General features: G+C 37.7%; 1 protein-coding gene across 2 annotated transcripts in view; it reads left to right on the forward strand.

Moving 5' to 3' along the window:
• Nucleotides 1-14,138, forward strand: part of NUP58 (nucleoporin 58) — a 35,627-nt gene extending 21,489 nt beyond the window's left edge. For both annotated transcript variants that reach the window (XM_055701712.1, XM_055701713.1), the window contains exons 14-16: nt 5,569-5,667; nt 8,194-8,286; nt 12,074-14,138. In XM_055701712.1, coding sequence (XP_055557687.1) covers nt 5,569-5,667; nt 8,194-8,286; nt 12,074-12,243 — 362 coding nt within the window. In that variant the 3' untranslated portion in view covers nt 12,244-14,138. The remainder of the gene's footprint in view (nt 1-5,568; nt 5,668-8,193; nt 8,287-12,073) is intronic.
• Nucleotides 14,139-20,373: the final 6,235 nt, after the last annotated feature.

Raw genomic sequence — 20,373 nt, forward strand, 5'->3', positions numbered from 1 at the left:
TTATCTAAATACATATTACCTTTTTCTTATGTAAAACTAATGCATTTTTATATAGCACTTTGGACCTGTAAAATGGAAAATGCTGTAGAACAGGAAGGATAGTGGAGCAGAATTCTGTAGACTATGAAGACTGATGCCTGGCTTACTATTTTCTAGCCAACTCCTTTGTCAGGGTGATGATGGAGCATTTTTTGCTGGCTATTCTGCTGTTGCAAATAAATATTAGAGCAAGTAGAGCATATCAGTGGTTCTGTGTGCATATGTGTGTAAGAGGAAGACCAAAACAGAGGAAATGCTTGACCCACTGCTAATGAAGAATGGATATGCGTATGGCAAAGGAAATAACTTTAAGGCACCTTAGTTGACATTGTTACACTAACCAACACTTCTCAGAGAAGGATTTGTGAATGTAGAGAATTGAATTGATATTTAATCATTTAACAGAAATAAGAAAAATTCCATTTAATTTTACTTTAATATAGATATGTCTGTCAGCAAATATGAAAAGGAGATAGGTAACTTTATTCTACCATTTATTTTCTAAAATGTTACCACAGGTTTACTGAAAGTCATATTAGCACCTTTTCCTTCTCTTTTAACAGCAGTCATATTTTGAATGGTTTTGATTAGAGATCTATGCACCAACCACCCTGTTTGACAAATGATTAGATTGCCTTTGCCTTCTTCATAAAAGGAAAATACAATGTGCTTCCAGCCCTGGCCCTTCTAAACAACAAGGGGATGGGTTTAAAAGGCAAATATATCAAAATAATTTTGAACACAAGAAAAAATGAAGTCTTCATGAAGCATTTCTCTTCTGAATTTCCATAGTAGACCACAGTCTTCCTGTTGCTGCAGTGTTAATCCATGGAAGTTCTGTAGAAGTGACATCTGCGGAAGAGTCTGGTTTTAAACAGAAAACATGACATAATGTAATGTCACACTTCAAGGTTTTTAGTACAGATAGAAGTGTGGCTTCTGCAGCCTAATGTTGCCAGAGTAGTTCCCTTTCCCTTCATCTTTCTCCTTGTCTGAAGTTTTTTGTTAAAGTAATCTCCACAATCATTACAGGATTAGTTGTGTATGAAAGTCATGTACTTGGGATGTCACATTTAACGTTATACCTGCATTTTCGTGAATTGGGGTGACGGATTTGAACTTCCTAGTCCAAATTCAAGGGAACTGCTAATAACTTAGATGCCATTTGGTGTGATTTTGTGAGTATTCTCTTAGGAGTAAGAGTGAAGAGGAGGGGCAGGGTGGAGGACAGAACTGACCTGTACCAGCACGCCTTACATAGGGTGACTTTATACCTTGAGGTGTTTTGTGACATTCTGTAGTGAAAGGAGCAAATGGGAGTGTGTGTAGGTTGGTTTTGGGTTGGTTGGTTGGTTGTGTTGGTGGAGTATTTCAAAAGCCAAAAACGTGCCAACTACAAACATGGTGCAGATAGAACAAAGCCATTAACTTTACATCAAACATGCTAACAGAAGTAGACAACAATTTATTTACTACTTACTCGGTTTGAATACTACTCCCCTCCATGCAACTCATGGGAGGACCTGGAAAAATAGAGGTAGATTAATGTGGTGAGTGGCACTTCAAGAGTACTTAAAAAATAGGGTTAGATGGAACTTGAAGTCATCTTTTCTGTCCCTGTAGCTCAAAAGCAGGATTTGTCAGACCTGAACTATTTCAGAGATGTTTTAAAGTCTTAAAAGCATACTAAAAAGGAAAATATCACACCTTTCCTAAATTACTGACTTCAGTGTTTGACTTTTTCCCAACATTTTATCCAGAACCTTCTGAGCTTCAGATAAGGTTGCCACTTTCTGTATTACTCTTAGTAGAAAAGGAGAAGAATGTATCCTTTCAGTTTTATAAGAATCTTTTAAACATTTAAAGATTGCCTCTTTGTTTCCTTTTCCTTGTTTGAATTTTCTGATGGCCATTTGCTGCAGTAAAACAGCAAATGTTCTGATGTTTTGCCTTTGTTAATTTATCAAATTCATAATATCTGCTAGATGTTAAAATCATGCTTATTTCTTTGCAAGATCTAAGTCCTGAAGAGTGAGGTAGATGAGGAATGGTAGAAGGTTATGAGAGAAGACTATGAAATGAGGTTTCTGTAAAGGGCAGGGAGTGTCTTTGTACTACCTGACCTGTTGTTGCTGTTCTTGAAGATAAAAATAAAACAAGAAAATTAACCTGGGCTTCAAAGTTTTGACTAAAATCTAATATATGGTACTGTTGTTATTGAGGGGTCAGGATGGTTAGTCTCTCTTTAAAAAAAATATTTGATGTTTACATAGTTAAGTATTTCATAAGATGATTTTAGTGTTAGTTACCGTTCTCTCTCTGAAAAAGAGAATAATTTATTTTAAATTTATGTTCAGAAGTCAAAAGTTTAGTAGCTACGTCTAAGCTGTGGGATCAGGGAAAATGTTTCCCCAGTTCCTGGGTGTAGATATGCACCCTATTTATGTTCTCTCTGTATGCCAAGATACGTCTGGCTTCTCTTGAAAGAAATACAGCCAGTGGATCCTGGCCATATGGAAGAAAGGGAGCAAAGATGTACTCCACTGTTCTCCTGGGGTGGATAATCAGGATACCAGGATTGTGGCGTGCATACTGAAGCACGATTTTTGTGCAGTTTTTTGAGGCTAGAGATATTAAAAGTATGCTTAAGTCATGTCTGCACACAACCTTTCCTCCCTAGTTTAGCACTTTTGCTCTGAGCACAGCTTTATTGGTAGCGGTGAGGCTGGTCGTGCTTTTGTGTGGTAGCAGCTAGGGTTTTAACCACTGCCTCGCCTGCACCTTCCCCAAACAATCTTGAACAGCATGGAAGTTAAAATGATGGTGGCTAGTCTACCTATTTCTATCGTTGGGACTAAAGTAAAAGATTTTAAAGGAACTTAAAGCCTAGTGAACTAAGACCTGTGAATGCATTAGGCTGAAACTGATGATTTTCTGGTAAGACTAAGTTGTCTTAAATGCTTTTCTTCAGACTCACATGTCCTCTTCTATAAGTAAAGTAGTCCCCCAACAACTTAGTTACTCTCTCCTTAACTGGTGATGTGCAGACTTAGTCAAAGCATTATCAAGCTGTTAGCACACTTTCTTATGTTTTGACTTGACTTGGCATGAAATTGAAGTGCTAATGGGAAAGGATACTGAAAATGGCATTTAAAATTTGTATAGTGTGATTTGATACAAACCTTGGTTAAAATTAGTCAGTGTACTGGTCTGTCAAAATCAGATATAAGTTGTGACACTAAATTTGTTCACTGTTAGGACCAGCTGCGATTTTTAAAAATTGCAGAAAGTCATTTTAGGAAATCTGGCTGACCTGTCTGGACTCTGTTGTGGGTCCTACTCATTAGACTGAAATGCTCTACAGGGCAAATGTATATCAAGTTTCAAAACATTAAAATAGTTATTATAAAGAATTTGTTTCGTAACTATAATAGCCAGAAGTGCCAATTCTTTTGCTAGTACTTTTGGCATCAAAGAATCTTTATTACTAGGCTTTTGCTATTGAAAATTATGTTTACTTACAAGAATGATAAGTAGTGATGATGCCTTCAGAACATTATGGTACCAAATCAACAAATACCATATGCTGTTGCTCAATGAAAAGCTTGCTAGCCTAAGGCATAAGAGCCTGTTTTATATGATCTGAGGTGTTTTAGAATAATGTTTTTTACTGGCTCTAAAAAGCATGTTGCATTTAGTAAAAAGCTTGGCCTGGAGGACTGTAGTGTTTTGTTTTAAGGTCTTCCACTAACAGTGCCTCCCACTGAGATAGAAACCTGTGCACTTAAGAAGGAACTGGATATGTGTTTTGGGGTTCTTTTAGTTTATTAGATGACTAATTGACTTGTGTAGGGTTTTTTGTTTTTACTGATAATTTTTTTTTAAAGAGCTGCTAGGTACATGTATCAGTATTTAAACTGGATGTAAACAAGTTTAGTTAATGTGAAAACTTGTAATTACAACATCTGATACACTTTTTTTTTTTTAGTTGAAAACCAGCTTGGGTTTCCTAGCTATTCCCTGCTAAGCAGAGACTAAAAGCTAACAACTTTAGTTGCCCTTAAAATTTAGTTTAACACTACTTTGAGTATACAGATGTCATTCGGCTTGGATCACATAAGAATTGTGTTCCTAGCAAAAATGTTACTTTTCAATATACAGTGCCTTTCACTTGATTCAAATGATTGTCCATTTAAATCTTCAAATACTGAACTGATTTTAAAAGCTTGAAATATCTACATTTTAAAACTGTAGGTAAAAATTAGTAAGAGGAAACTTTGTAGTATGAAGTAAGAAATTTTGAATGAAAATAAGCCTAAATGTGATAATGGTTTAGGAGAAAGACTGAAATCATCAGAGCTTTATAGTAATATTTGAATAAATCATCACTTTCATAGATATAGTACATTAAGTATGTTCAAAAATGGGAGAAAGCTATCTTAAGGAAAGGCGTGAATGTCTGTGGATTAAGAGTCTGGCACTGTATTTTATCTTCAATGGTTAAACTTCTTAACTAGTGCACTGAAAACTGTTTGAAAAAGACAGGAATATAAGATTGTACTGTGAAAACTGTCAAAATATATTAATTATTTATCAGAATTAATTATTTTAAAATGTGTTAGTAATGGGCTAGCAAGTTGATTCTTTATTCCCCAAGGTTAAGAGATTAAAAAAAAAAAAACTGAGGCTGTAAATTTCAACTTGGCAGACTGAAGATGTTTTTTGACAGTCCTGCATCTCAGTGTGAATATGTAGGGAAAAGTACTGTCAGGTTTTTTTAATTATGGGACAAACTCTGACTCTGAAACTTTGAATGTATCTAATTCATTAAGGTACACAGAACTGTGCCTTTTGTAAATGTTTATTTAAAAAGATGGTTTGACTAGTTTACCTTATTGAATGGTGTTATGTAGCAGAGCTTAACAGAACTCAGTTATCACTTGTGTGGAAAAGAATTGAATTGTCATGTTACTGTGTAATTGACTTGCTTAAAAATGACCAATAAATTTAATAAAATAAAGTCATTGTCTTGTTTTTTATCTTAGTGTTCTGTTTAAATTTGGATGGAATACTTGAGTAGCTTTGAAGATTCCTATTTATTAAATTAACTTTTGGTAATATAGTTTTGGTTACATTAGTGTCAGTTTTTATGTTTTTAATTTGAAGGTTTTCCCTTATTCAGATTCCATTAATACAGGTGGCAAAATGTTGTTACCTATGAGCTCTCTTGAGGTTTTGATTAATGTTTTGAAGTTTAAGGTGAGACTGGTTAACTTTTAAAAATACTTAATGATGTTATTAGCTTTTACTAGTTTCACCTCATTACAGTCAGTGTTTTCTTAGATTTTTACCAGGTGGACATAGAAGCAGACAGTTAAGTGAGAAATTATGATGAGGTAAAGTTTGGGATTTTAATGGGATTTGTTGAAAGCAATGATGTTCACATTATCAAATACTTGAATAAATAAATAAAGGACCTCTTTACTATGAAAGAGTAAGGCAAGTTTGTTCTCATTTTTTTTATACCAGGGCCACAGCCATCTCTGGGAGTTAGTTTTGGAACGCCATTCGGCTCAGGTATTGGCACTGGCTTGCAATCAAGTGGCTTAGGTTCTTCAAGCCTTGGAGGTACACTTTAACTTTTCTAATCTTTCATTGAATTATTATACCACACATCTGAATCTCTTGCAAACCTTTAACTCCACTAAGAGAATGATCTGTTTCAGGGAAGACCTTATAACTGGACAGTCTGCACTTTCCAGACTTCTTGTGAAAGGGGTTGCTAAGGCTAATACTAAGGCTAATAAGCCATTATAGTGAAAACCCACGGTGAAGTAATCACATAGAAGTTCTGTTCTGAAAGCTAGGGAAGTACATAAAGTACATCTATTATAACTACAACTTGATGTAATTTTATATATATGAAAGTTAGGCACCTGAGACACTGGGTCACGCTGTAGTTAATCCATAGTAGTTTTTCCCCTGTATGTACAACTGTTAACTACAGGGACCCATTTCTGCTTGGATTAAGATAAGAATAAATGCAAAAAAAAATTACTACAGTTCTGGGATCCTGCCTGCTGAAACATACTTGCTTTAGCTGTCACTCTGTCCCCTAGTGCTGAGGTGGAAAAAAATCCATCCTCAAGCTGAAAAGCAACATTTGAAACTGAGGGAAAAATACTAATCAAAATGTTAGTATACTGGTGGGGAATATATTCCAAGAGGACACATGGGTGTGGAAGAGTAGGTGGTAATAAAAAAATGACAAAATTAATGTAGACATTTTCATTTAAATATAACAAATTCTCAGTACTAGAACTACAACTAGAAACTTAAATGATTAGTAGACTGTAAATTTCCTATCTGTATAGGTCAGGGGTTCTTACAGTGCAAGTCAAAAGACACTAGTGTCCTCTGAAGCTTTTGTATGAGATCTGCAAAGAAAATTGTTACATCTGCTGAGCACAAACATACTTTGTTGTGTTTTTTCTTGTTGCATCCTCTTCTCTCTGCAGTACACATTTCTACATTTTGCCTCTTTGTGAGCCGAACACATGAATCAGTGTTGTAATGTAATTAAAATAATTAAATATCACTCAGTATTACAAAGATGTTGTAACTTGGACTTTACACCTTGAAATTATCTTTAAATCTACCAATACCTTTCTGATCAGAATTTAGGTTTTTTCAGATAAAAGAAAACCTAAACAGTGACAATAACTGAGAACAGTGAGCAAAAAGAAAAGTAATTGTCATCTTTTGACAAATCAAGAAGACTATCTGATAGAAGCAAATGTAGAAGAATAAGGGAATACATGCAAAATATCCTGCAGGTGTGCCCATGGAAACAAATTGGCAGAATGAATACTTAAGATTTTTTTCTTATCTTAAGGGTTGGTTTTTTTAACAGAACAATTTTTAGTGTATACTTTTGAAACATCATTTTAATTGGGGAAGTATGCTCTCTTTCCATGATAAATATTCTGTGAATTTTGTCAGTGATAAAACATAGAGGCTTTCGCATTTAAAGCATATATGATATGTAGCACATAGATCCTGTGCTTCACTAAATATTTGCAGACAGCTTGCCTGACCATTGGCAATTAATTTCAAACTAGATAGGACAAAAGAGTGTATCATTTAAATAAACTTATCTTACTTTCAAATGATATTTGTCATATACCGTTAAAACTTACTTTGATTTAAAAATTGCAGAAGACTAGGGAACACTGCTTCAGATAGTGTGTTCAATGCTTACTGGTTTTAAAATCTAAAAATTATTTCTCTGAAGGAATGGTAAAGGCTCAATTTGCAGTAAAATACAAGTATTTTCCCTGACATAAGAAACTTAAGATGGGGGCATAATTTCCTCAAATAACAAGTACTGTTCTCTTTTTGAAATCCTCTTGAGACGGCCACAATGAGAGAATCTATTTCCCTTACTGTTACTTTTGTCTGGCCTCTGTCTCAAACTGCAAATATCAACATACTTTTCCTTTGAAGTGATCTCATTAATAACACAATTTGAAATCTTGAGATATTTATATTATGAAATTATAAATGTTAATTACAAAAATAATGAGTTTTATTACAGCCGTATGTTTATGGCTGCCCGTTACCCCTTTATTGTCATTTCCTAGATAGAGCTAATCTTCCAGAAACCTGGGGACAGGGTGTGGGTGATTCTAAAATAAGCCAAATAAAAACTAAAAATGCTTACTCTGTTGCCAGTATAGAGAATTTTCCTTTTTCGGTTGTGGATGAAGCTTGTGACTTTTTGCAATAGAAGTCATATGACTTGTGTCTGAATTTTCTTAGAGTTGGCCTCTTTGGTTACCATTTTCTTGCCAGTTTAACAGCAATTCAATAGCAATTTTATAAACTGATAGTTTACTTCACCTGTTCTTGGAGCTTTTCCTTTGCTCAGGTTTGAGGGAAGTAGTTTTCTCCAATACTTTCCCGTTTGCAGTGTTTCATTAATGCAGTGCTGTTGAGAATAAAACACTCTTGAGGCAATAATCTTAGGAGTATTTGTTTATCAAATAATACTTAAAATTATGTTTGTTGTTGGAATACTTGCCCAAAACCTACGTGTCTTTAATTGCTGTGTCTGTAATTTTTTTGTTGTATGTCTTACTATTATTCTACTAGGATTTGGAAGTAGCTCTGCCTTTGGAAGTAGTGCCACAGCATCATTGTTTGCGTTTGGAACTACAAGTAAACCATCAGGAAGTCTAAGTGCAGGTTGGTTTGTTTCTCTTGAATTCAAGTTTATTTTAAAGCAAAAATGTTATAATCAAACTACCGCACTCAGTCTAAGAAAGCTACTGAAACTTAAAATTGCATGTGTATATAACCATTAAATTAACTATTTGCTTGCTAAATACACATTTTTGGAGAAGTTTTTAGGTTCTGGTAAAGGTCTCCTAGCTAGACAGTATTGAGTGAGCAATGATGTCTTCTGTTTGATGGTGTCTAATTAGGAGTGGAAGCAGATCAGATGCAGTCTGAGGTGCCGAAATGCAGTTACTACTTGAATGCATAGGCTATACAGTTACTGAGCTATTGGAATTAGTGTACAAATTTGTGACAGATATACCAGTAATTTGACTTCCTGTATTTACAAGTAAAGTTAAAATTGTTTTTTAGAAGTCCAGAAGGATTCTTTAAAACTGTTTATCTGTTTATTCTTTCTATTTGAATAGTAAGTTACAGGTATTGTACCTCTGCATATATCAGAAATTCATTGCATTAACTACAAAAACATTTCTGTGGCAATTGAACTACTCTATGCTCATTTCACTTTTTTGGTTTACCTTTGTTGATGGTGAGAAAATGAAAATATGGATGCAATTGCTCCTTAACTCAGGTGTCTGAAATCTTAGTCACTTCTACAGCTTGCATCTCTATTTACTTTTTAAATAGGAGTTTGGTTTTGAGCCAAATAACTTACTATAGTCTGTGTTACAGTCTTTCTCCCATGACAGATTGAAGGAGTATGGTGTCTCCTGGGATTTGCTTTTGGTAGCCTGTTTCTTTTTTTAAAAGCAAAATGGGGTTTTGTAACTGTTATTCATACAAACATAGCAAGTGGCAGGTGTTTATTAGTAAGTTCCCGGTAGGTTGGTTAGCTTGGACTCTTGTTAGTTGCTATGCTTTTCAGTTTGTTTTGTTTTTTGCTTGGTTAGTGATGAGTTACCCTGTCCAATTAGGCCTGTGAAGTATCTTAAGCTTTGTATTATGAGGTGGAAATAACTCACTAAGCTGGCTGTGTAACATTCATGAATGTGTTAACACCCTAGTAACTTCTTGATAGAACATCTCTTATTTTGCAGTGTGCAGTGTCTAAGCATCAACTTCCTTTTGCTTAGCTATTTTTTCCTATCAGAAGCAAGTGGAAAACTTACACTTTTACATTTCTATCTTGTAGCTTATTTTATTCAGCCTATTTTGAATTACCTATTACTAATATTTATATAAATAGATAGTCTTGCAGTATTTCAAGCTGCTAAATTACAAAGTACATAATTTTGTTTTAAGTATTTTAAAAACATAATTAGAAAAGCAGTTGTATGGATCAGTTGTCCACCACTAATGAGGTATCAAACCAAAGTAAATAGTAAGTCAATATAATTCCCATTATTTTGTACTTATAAAGTGGTCATAAAATCCTGACTTAGAGTGGGATTAGGGAATAGAAACCTCCATAAAAATTTGGTAGCCCAGAAGCACGTCAACTTCTACCTTTTATATCCTTATGCTTATGGCTTCTGGATCTTTAATTTTATTGAGGGTGTATAAATGGGTTTGAATGATGTCTGAGGCTAGCCAGGTTATATATATTTTTTTAATTTTTTGTCCTGTTTCTTAGATAACATTTACAGGATCTTGAAACAGTATTCTGGTGTATATTATTGTTATCTTGATTCTGAATATTTTGCTTTTGAAAAAAACAGGAAAATGGGGTGAATATGGGTTATAGGTTATACTGTTGTTACTGCTTGTGTTTCGATGCGAGCACTTAAATATTTTCCCAAAATAATGTCTAGTAAGTGTTCCTTCACCCTGTCCTTCTAGGCCACTTAGATAATGCCCCGAGTCTCCTCCACATGTTTTCCATCAGTTTGTTCTTATTTTAGAATGAAAGTTACTGATCCCCAAATTGCTTCTGTCAAGTGTTTGTAAGTTGTGAGTTGGATTTAATTGCTTTAAAGGATTTGAAAGTGTTTCCAGTAGTATTACTGCTCTTCTCAATTTCTATGTTTGAAGAGAAAAATTAGTCCTCTGAAAGTACTTGAGCATCTTCTAATAGTAAATTTGGCTTTGTCCAGAGCAGTTGTTGTATCTACTGTGTCCAGACTTCCCTCTGAAACACACACAGACACTGTGGAAAGCTGACTCCAAATCAAGTCCCAATTAATTCCTGCTCGTATACATCTGGTGGCAGCTGAAAAAGCTGATGTGAGTGGGATGTTGTAAAGAGCATTAAGACTCCCAGAGTGATGGGAAAAGGGGGAAAAAAAATGACCACTGAATTTATAGGTATAATGTTAAGGGGAGGGGAGATGTACACACGCACTATTTTTGTGGAAACTGAGATGGTAAATGTACTTTGAAGAGCTGACTTGAGAATTTGTGTTGGAGACTTACTTTTATTGAAGAATAGCAGCCTCAGTACACGGGGGAAAAGATAATCAAGCGGGATCGTGGCTGGACATACTCATACTGCTGAAAAGTGGACCTGAATATAATGCATGTGTAACTGTGAGCAGCTTGTAGATATGAAGGCTATAGTAAACCGGTCACAAAGCTGTGCTGGAAATCTTTTGTGACCTAGAGCATCTATTGGGGTTTTATTTCTGTGTTTTAAAAGTATTCAGACATTGAGTTGAAGATGCTGATGTGACCAAAGGATTGCTGTAACGGTCTGCTAAAGAACTAACAAAACTATGTTAAGTAATGCATATTGAGAATATATCTTTTTTACTTGTGAACCAGTCCCGTTTTTTCTTATTATTTTAATTGTTTACAGGTTTCCATACGCAACATGTATGAAACTATTTGTTAAATTCTTAACTTGTTTATGTCATATTTATATTATGATATTTTGTATGATTGGTGAACTTACTCGGTTTCTTGAAAGAACAGAAAGTGTAGTTGTGAAGTTTGCCTTCTTGTTAACTAATATTTGAGAAATTTCTAGGTTTCTTTAACAGTTTCAATTGTTACCCAAGTTGGTTGTGTGTAACTGATATAAATTCACAAAAGAAAGTAGAATGAGTTGGTGTTACTCTGGCTGAAAACTGTAGGCAGACTTTAACTGACCTTGTTTTATAGCTAAACCAGATCTTCGATTTGTTTACCTTGATAGAAGAGGGTAGAGGAGTTAAAATAGCACAATTTGCTCAGCTAATCATGCAGTTTTTCCAAAACTTTGTTTTCAATGCTGGTTTTTGGTTTAAGTCATAAAGGGCGTTTTTAAATACCAAGAGTAAGAACTTGACGAGGATTTCGAGCCTTTTCTACCTTCTCATTTAAGGTATGTTCTGTGCCACATACCTTATAAAGGCAGGCAAAGGTAGCCTAGTCAGTAGGGCACAAGGCTGGGAGCTCCAACTCCAGCTTTGCCATTTGCCTGCTGTGAGTGGAGTGGGCTGTGGGCTGTGGGCTGCTTGTACTTTTGCCTTCCCTCCCAACCTACGTATGCATTACGTATTTAGGCTGAGATGCTGAGGGGTTATGGTTCTTCTATTGTACTATTTCAGTGGGACTTTGGGTGCTACTGTTTTGGATAACGGTATAATAGATGTGTGATTTGGGATATAATTGTTTACAGTCACTGAGGTAGGCATCCAAGTTGTCACAGTAAGTCCAAGTGTGTTAGCAATGTGGCATACTATTGTAGTTCCGTGTTAGTATAGAGTATTACAAATATCGGTAATAAAGTGGTTGGCGTTCGTAACTACAAGGAGAACAAACTTGCAATCCTGATATAACTTATGTTTTAAAATATTTTTCCCTCCCTCATAAGGCTTTGGCAGCTCAACTACATCTGGGTTTAACTTCAGCAATCCTGGCATCACTGCATCAGCTGGCCTGACGTTCGGAGTGTCTAATCCTGCGTCTGCAGGCTTTGGGACAGGAGGGCAACTTCTTCAGCTGAAGAAACCTCCAGCTGGAAACAAGCGAGGGAAAAGATAGGTGCCCCTTTTAGGCAAGGGGAAGTGAATCAACTTTGTTCACCTGAAAAGTCTATTTTTCTAGATTGATGCATTAATTGAATTGCATCCCAGGAGATTTATAAAGATTTTGCTACTTTTCCCTAGTCTGAAATACAAAAGGAAATCATATTGAACAGCTATTTTCTTGTGAATAGAAACCCGTTTATGTATTTTTATTTTTGGCCCTAGTTTTAGAAATGTTCTATACTGCATTATTATTAAAGAATCTTGTAAAACCATTTATTTAACCTAATGTTAGTAGCAGAATATTTTTTGTTAATAAGCTTTATACCATATGAATATATGCATATTTGTTTTTTTGTACAGATAAAATATATTCTAGTACAAATGCTAGAGTTCATATCTTCTGTTCCTGGATATGGCCTTTAAATCTACTTCAGGGTCTTTTTGTGTATATGGATGTAAATATATACAGTACAGCGCACACATATGTGTGTATGTATGTGTATATATATGTATAAAATACAGATGTGCAAACCTTGCCCCATAGACAGGTCTCCTTTTCTTTATATGTTCCGTTTCTCCATGTTGCCCTATGGTCCCATTTCTTGATGTTCCTAAGAGTTTCAAATAGTGGGTCCTGGGCTTGGTCGTCATTGCTGCTTGTGTTTTATTGTTTAAGACCAGCTAAAATACAATGTTTACTATCTCATAAAGTTTGGTAAGTAGTGGTTAGTAGCTGGATTTTATTTTTAAACCTTTTTCTTGACCCACTTAGCAGCCAACTCTAAAAAAGGATCTAAGATTGACACACACATTTCATAGGTAATGTTTGCAAACTGGTTTTGGTTTTTTCTCCTGAGCTGAACAGTAGAGTTGCAAGATTTCAGCTGAAAGCTCAGGGTGCCACAAGGTCTGTGTGCAAGCAGAGAGTTGTTGAGCTAGTTGAGCTTTTCACTGCAACTAGGGGAGATAGGATATGCTATTCTAATGGAAACCCAAATTAGCTGTTAAAACCAGAGTTGATTCACTAGTTTCTCATAAGCGCTACTAGCATTGACTTTCAAGAAGTTGCGTATCTGCTTTCAATATGAGGTATAGCATGATAAGTTGCTGCTAAAGAATGGAGGAGGAAAATGATGTAATTGGAGGGTTAAAGCTATTGCAACAGTAGTTTATGTATCTTGCATATTACATCACAGCTTGTTATGCTGCATCTCCAATTTGGTGTGCACGGGAAATACCTGGGAAAACATCTTGAGGAGGAGGTAATAGACCAGTTGAATCTTTGCAAATAAAAGTAGAGCTTGAAGTGTGAACATGGAACTTTGGAGCCAAGTTGCTTTTTATGTAGAAGATGTTTTGTATATAACATGCATCAAATGAATATCCACAATCATTTTCACAAAAGCACCTTTTTTTCTAAAACACAGTTACAGTGCGTAAGATTTTCTAGTACCAGGTCATTTGCTTTCTGTTGTTAAAAGCGTTACTACCATTTTGTATGTTTTAGAAACAATGTCTGCATTCAGCAGTGTTTGCTTTTTGACAAATGTTCAGTTTGTCACTTGATCTGATAAAATTAAGGGAAACTGAGCAGAATTCTTCACTTTTGTACTTGTATGTTATTGCATCTTTGTGAGAAGTCCCTTAGGAAGGGATATAATGTGGGTTTTTTAATGTCTCAGAATAATAAAGCTTACAGTTTATTTTGATTTCAACATTTTTTAAAATTTTATTGGGCTGCAGTCAAAACCGTAATGTTTATTCCTTTGTTATTGCTTTTTTTAATAGTTAATGTGTTAAACCACTGGACTCTCTTGTAATGTATTAATTTGTGAAACTAAAATTGTGTACTGTTTGTCCATATGTGCAACTTACCATTGTGCAAACAATAAAACAATAATGCTGTGATCCTTGTAATACACATTTGCCTATTTGAAAGATCATTTCCTGCTGTTTTCCTGTGTTATGGGTGAAACAAAAATGTCATCAGCTAATATGTAGAATTGTTTTTCCTAGAATTATAGTGCAAAATTGTTCTTGATGAAGTTAGGGCCTTGATCTCTGGATTGTAAGTGGGAGAGGTATTGTATTGTGGGTTTGTCTATTATCTTCTCACAGTGCGCTGTATACATCTGGCTCGTGCTGGAACACAGCACTGGGTATGGCTTTGTAAATTCAAAAGCAGTCTGAGGCTCCTGGGTCCCTGTGTTCTGTTTTGTTTCACATTAAGGCAACAGTTATTAATTACAGTTATTAATTACAGTTATTAATAAGTTATTAACAGTCCTTAAATTAGCCTAAGTAAAGAAGTGATTATCTGACAGAATAATCATGTGCTGTACTAGAAACTAATGTTAAAATGGGATTTGAAATAATTATATTCCCACAATATTGACTTGAATTTAGCCATGGCAGGCTGGGCCGATGGGCCGAGGCCAGTGGTGTGAGGTTCAACCAGGCTCAGTGCCGGGCCCTGCCCGTGGGTCACACCAGCCCCAGGCAGCGCTACAGGCTGGGGCAGGGGGCTGGGAACTGCCCGGTGGGAAAGGGCCTGGGGGTGCTGGCTGACAGCCGGCTGGGCATGAGCCCCCAGTGTGCCCAGGTGGCCAAGGGGCCAGCAGCGTCCTGGCTGGTGTCAGAAACAGTGTGGCCAGCAGGGCCAGGGCAGTGACCGCCCCCTGGACTGGGCACTGGTGAGGCCGCACCTCGAACCCTGGGTTCAGTGTCGGGCCCCTCGCTGCAGGAGGGACGTCGAGGGGCTGGAGCGTGTCCAGGGAAGGGCAGCGGGGCTGGGGAAGGGGCTGGGGCACAAGTCCTGTGAGGAGCAGCTGAGGGAGCTGGGGGTGTTCAGCCTGGAGAGGAGGAGGCTGAGGGGAGACCTTATTGCTCTCTGCAGCTGCCTGAAGGGAGGGGGTAGGCAGGTGGGGTCGGTCCCTTCTCCCAGGTAAAAAGGGACAGGATGAGAGGAAACGGGCTCAAGTTGCACCAGGGGAAGTTTAGAGTTTAGATTGGATATTAGGAAAAATTTCTTCACAGAAAGGCTTCTCAAGCACTGGAACAGGCTGCCCAGGGAGGTGGAATCACCATCCCTGGAGGCGTTTAAAGGACAGTGCAGATGTGATGCTTAGTGACATGGCTTAGTGGTGACTTGGCAGTGCTGGGTTAACAGACAGATTCAATGATCTTAAAGGTCTTTTCTAACCTAAACTATTCTATGATTCTATGTCACCTTTTGTTTCCAGGGCATTCACATTTTCTTACACTTTTTTTTTTTAAGGTAATAGGGTTTTGTTAAACTTCAATATTTGAACAATCCTTCTGACCCATTTGACTCCTGTTGTTATGAGGTTTATTACTTAATGCCTTTTTTACTCAGCCTCAGGGATTTAATCTTTATAACCCATCACTGCAGTTGAAGTGCCACAGTGAGGAGGTGAGTAGGGTGCGTGTTACTTTGATAACTTTTTCCAAAAAATGGTTTGCTTTCCATTTTCTCACCTTTTAGAAGTAAGGTAATTCTACCTTATTATGAACAGGTTATGATTAAGTTTGGAAGCTTCTACAAACTAGAAAAGGTTCTGGATTGATTTAACTTTTATTTGAGTATAGATCTGCCCCCACCAGAATATCAGGTCAATTCTGTTGAACACGTGCATGGAAAACTCGGAATACATGCATACTCCTGTCCTAAACAGGTCAACAGCTGAACGGGCAAGAGCTATTTTTCTTGTTTGTTCAACTAGTGTTTCACAGACTGATGGATTTCCCTCTTTCTTTTCTCTTCAATGCAGGTGTCGCTCTACAGCATGTGCTTGGGCAGCAGCAGGACAGCAGCTTTCTAGAACGTTGTGTAATTGCTTCCAAAATTCAGTTCTGATTAGAGGCTGGGCAAGAAATCCCTCACTGGCTCTGTGTATTTAATGTGGCTCGTTGTGGTAAGAGGATATGCTTCAGAGGTGATGATCCCAGTCAGAAAGGCAAGCTAGGATGAAGAGGTTTTGATCAGATGCTATAGCATAGTAAAAAGGGGAAAAACACAGACTTGACAAGTATTCAAAATCGAACTATTTATTATATGAAACTTGAAATTCTGAAAAATACCATGTACTCTTCGTAAGAGAAGAGCCTAAGTTCTCACGCGGGGAAAAAAACCCGCCGGGCAGTTGACTAGATTCCCAGTTGGGTGAAAATTTGGGGAAAAGAATATGCACAAACTATGTACAGCTGAGTAGCTAAAGCCAGTCTGTTAACTCCATGGTTATGTACCTAGGTAGAAGCTACTCTAGACTGAAAAAATACAGAAAACCTCTAATTCTGTTAAGTGTTAGCATTTCCTGGAGGTTTGGACTACCTTTGTTTCTTCATCAACATACACATAAAGGAATCGAACCTTTGAGCATAAACACTTTTGCTGTTGTTCTATCCAGGCATAAGGCAAGGTACATGTGATAAACGAGTCCTTTTCCACCTTTTGAAAGGTGGAAAAAATGTCCACCTTTCAAAAAAAGACTTGGAAGGGCTGGGCCCAAAGGCTAAATGGTTGTTAGGCCAGCACTGTCCTAGTCCTTAGTAGCGTGGGGACATCATCTCTGCTGGAGATGGATGGAGGAGTGGTGGTGAGCGTACCTGTATCTTACCAGTATGTCGCCTTTGTTGATTTGTGCTCTCCAGCGTGTTGCCTCCTTTATCCTTAACAGCAACACCAAAGGTAGCTACGGTCATTCTGATTTAGCATTGGGTTGGACCAAGTGAACCTACAGAAGTGACAGCAACAGGAAATGTGCTAGCCTGAATGCCGTGGAAATGAGTCTTAGCATTATCTCAGTTTCAAATAGGAATGGTCTTTTCTTCCTTTTGCCTTTTATTTTGACCGCTGACTAGAGGAACTGGTGGCTGGCTGAAGGAACACGCTGCAGCTAACGTCACCATTGCTTACCCCCATGGTAGTGGTGTAATGCTTAAACAACTAGAGTAACTTTCAAGGAGCAGGCAGATGTTCACTTACCTCTGGCAGCCAAACCAGAAGTCAGCCTGATCCCCAGGGAGGGTGAGACCTGCTTTGGCCGTTAGCTAAGCTTATGCGGTACAGACCACAAGGGCAAAGCTCCTACTCAATCCCCTGGTAGTAAAGTGAAGTTGATGCTGAGCTCTGCTCTGCAAGTAAAGAGGGAAGGCTTTTAATGTTGTTTATGTTGGCTTCGGGCATGGTAATGCTCTGTCAGTACCAACAGCAACCTCCTGCCTGTATCGGAGATGTGCAGAAGTGGCTGGAACCACAGGGAGGCTGCGGGAGCCTGTCCAGATTGCCCCATGCAGGGCAAGAATTGTTGTACTGGAGATGTAGGTCTAACACAAATGCCTGTTAGCTTGAATTTATACTTTGTTAGTAACCGTATTTAGCTAGAAATACTTTTCTGTGTAATTTGTCACTTTACACTTGAGAAGTATCACCTTCCTCATCACCTCTCCCCACGCTTTATTTCTAGTGCCGCAGCAGCCGGTACAGCTGTTATTTGTTGCTCTGTCATGGTGATACCCGCGCTGTGGTGGTGACGGGGTCTGCCAGGCTTCGGAGCTGCTGAGCAATACTGGGGCAAAAGGCATGCTTGAATAAGATCGTGGGCTCAGGCAGATGGATGGTGATAGCATTCCAGCAGTGACAGAAATAGTAACGTTAAAAAACAAACACCGTTGCAGAGTGGCAGATGTATCATTTAAAATTACCTCTGAGAATTTGGGGGGGGTGGGGGGTGGGGATTCCGAAGCCTCATTGCTAGGTTATATCATCTTTAAGGTAAGTTGTATTTGAGCTGTGCTATTGATGTCAAGTCAAATAGCAATGATGCAAGCAGATAGTCTTTTTACTTCTTTTGTAAGCAGTATAAAAAAAACCTTGATCTAGAAAATGTTCCTGTAAATATTGTTAATGTTTTGCACCAGGTTGCTGATTCTTGCTCATCTGCACTAATAATCAGTATAAAATCTAAAACTGCAAATTAAGCTGTAGTAAGTCCTGTTGAACTGTACCAAGAGTAGCAGCACTTTTTTTTTTTTTTTTTTGGTCCTCACCTGCAGCTCATTAATCTTACTGTTCAGGCAGCAATGTGGACTACAGCTGTATAGTGATGCTACATTCACTATGTGGTGCCTGAATCCTTGTCTTGTGCTATGGTATTAGGAGGTGAGCAACAGTAAATTTGTTTTGAAATTATCCTTAGTCCTCTCTTCCTGCATTTGATAAAATGTTTATGCTTTATGGTCTGCATGGCATAAATGGGAATGTGAATACGGAAAATCATTGTACTTCGGGCATTTTCTTCTTTTAATGGAAATAACTTTATAATAATGATACCTTGTCAAATTGGCCTGCCTCACTGGGAGGGCAGGCTGTGGGAAGATGGATTTAGTCCACAAGAAGTAATTCTTTCTCTCTTTTTGCCGGGGGGGGGGGGGGGGGCGGGGAAGCTAACATTCTTTTCTTCTTGCTAGTGGCTGGAGTGATCGGTTAGAGCAGAAATTATAATTCAGTTAGGAAACCCCTTTCAAATTGAAGATGTGCACATCAGCTTTTTGTCCAGGCTTTTATATATTCTAACAGCAATCCATTGTGTCTGCAGTAAGTGGGAGCTCCAAAAATCAATATACTAAGATGCCCCAGGAGAAAAGCATGACAGTTGTATTGATCAGTGCCGAATAGTTGGAGGACGATGCTAGCAAACTCCCTAAAGCCCTGGTCCAGCAGGGCTCAGTGTTAAAAGTGGGGGAAGTTTTCTTAGAAACAGTCTCCTCCTTAATTTGTTGCAATCTTGCCCTGGTGAATTTGGAAGGTGATGTCCCCCAGCAGTTACAGATACCGTTACCTGGTCACCTCCCTTCAGCCTCCATCCTTTAACCCCATTATTGAGACACGGGTGCATTTTGGAGCCAGACGTGCGATACTGGAGGTGTCTGCAGCGGCTATGATAACGTGGTGCCAGCGCTGATGTCTGCTGTCAGTGCTGCATGCACTGAGGCAGCGAGCACTGATAGCAGAAGCTGAGCTCTGCACATTGATGTGCTTGCTGTGCAGATTCACAGGCCCAGCCCCTGAGGTGTGCTAGCTTCATATAATTTCATTCAGTTATTTTTGCACTCCTTTGACTCTTTCTGTGAGGGTTTTGGTGTTTGTTGTGTTTTTTTTTTTTTTTTTTTTTTTTTTTCCTTGGGTCATCTTGTTCTAATTATTTTCCAGGAAATGAGAGCCAATAAAAGAAAGCCTTTCTGCTATGAATACATGTGTATTTAAAAATGTAGATATTAAATATGTTCCCTAAGCAGAAGTAAAAACCAGTTTGGCTTATGCAAGTAATACCACAATCAGAGTAGCAGTTTGGGCATTTAAATATACTGATAGTGTTTAAATAATACTTACCACAGGTACAGCTATACTAGTGTAAAAGGTAGCTAATAACCAGGGCAGGAGGAGAAGGAAACCCTAGTAAGTTAAGCTCATATATTCTGGTAAATATCCTCATTTGGGAAATGACATTAATATAACCTGTCAGTAAGGACTGTGCTCTTAATTGCAACAGTTCTCCGTACAAACCCCTTCGTGATGGTGCTTTAATAACGCTACCCTTCCCACCAGCTTCACATGGGGGCAGCAAGGCATTGCTTTATCGGCAGGAAATACGGGTTTACCTGAGAAGCAATTTTGCCAGGATAAATGTACGATATGCAGGGATTTCTGACTTCAAGGTAATTTGTTTGGAAGTTCAAAAAAACCACCCCAAACGACAAGACAAACAGTTTGTGTGTTTTTTTTAAATAACTAAACCCCTACATACTCAGCTTGGCTTTCGGGTGGGAATTGATTCCATTACTTTATATTACCAGGAAGAGGAATCTAGTGATGAAGTACAAACTGCTATAAAATCCAGCTCTGGCAGTAAGCATGGCATGGCTTTTACATGCCAAGTAATCTAAACAATAGTACCATGATGATGAATTCTAGCTTGTCTCTGGGAGAAAGGAGGGAGAAGAATTCAGGTTACAAGTTTTCATCTGTACTTCTGATTTGCAGTGTTGTGGACACAACTGCAGAGCCAAAGTAATTGCCAAGTTTCGGATGAGGTTACAATATTGTTTGACAGTAATGATGTAA

The sequence above is a fragment of the Falco cherrug genome, chromosome 2, assembly GCF_023634085.1.
Source record: "Falco cherrug isolate bFalChe1 chromosome 2, bFalChe1.pri, whole genome shotgun sequence".
Lineage (NCBI taxonomy): Eukaryota > Metazoa > Chordata > Aves > Falconiformes > Falconidae > Falco > Falco cherrug.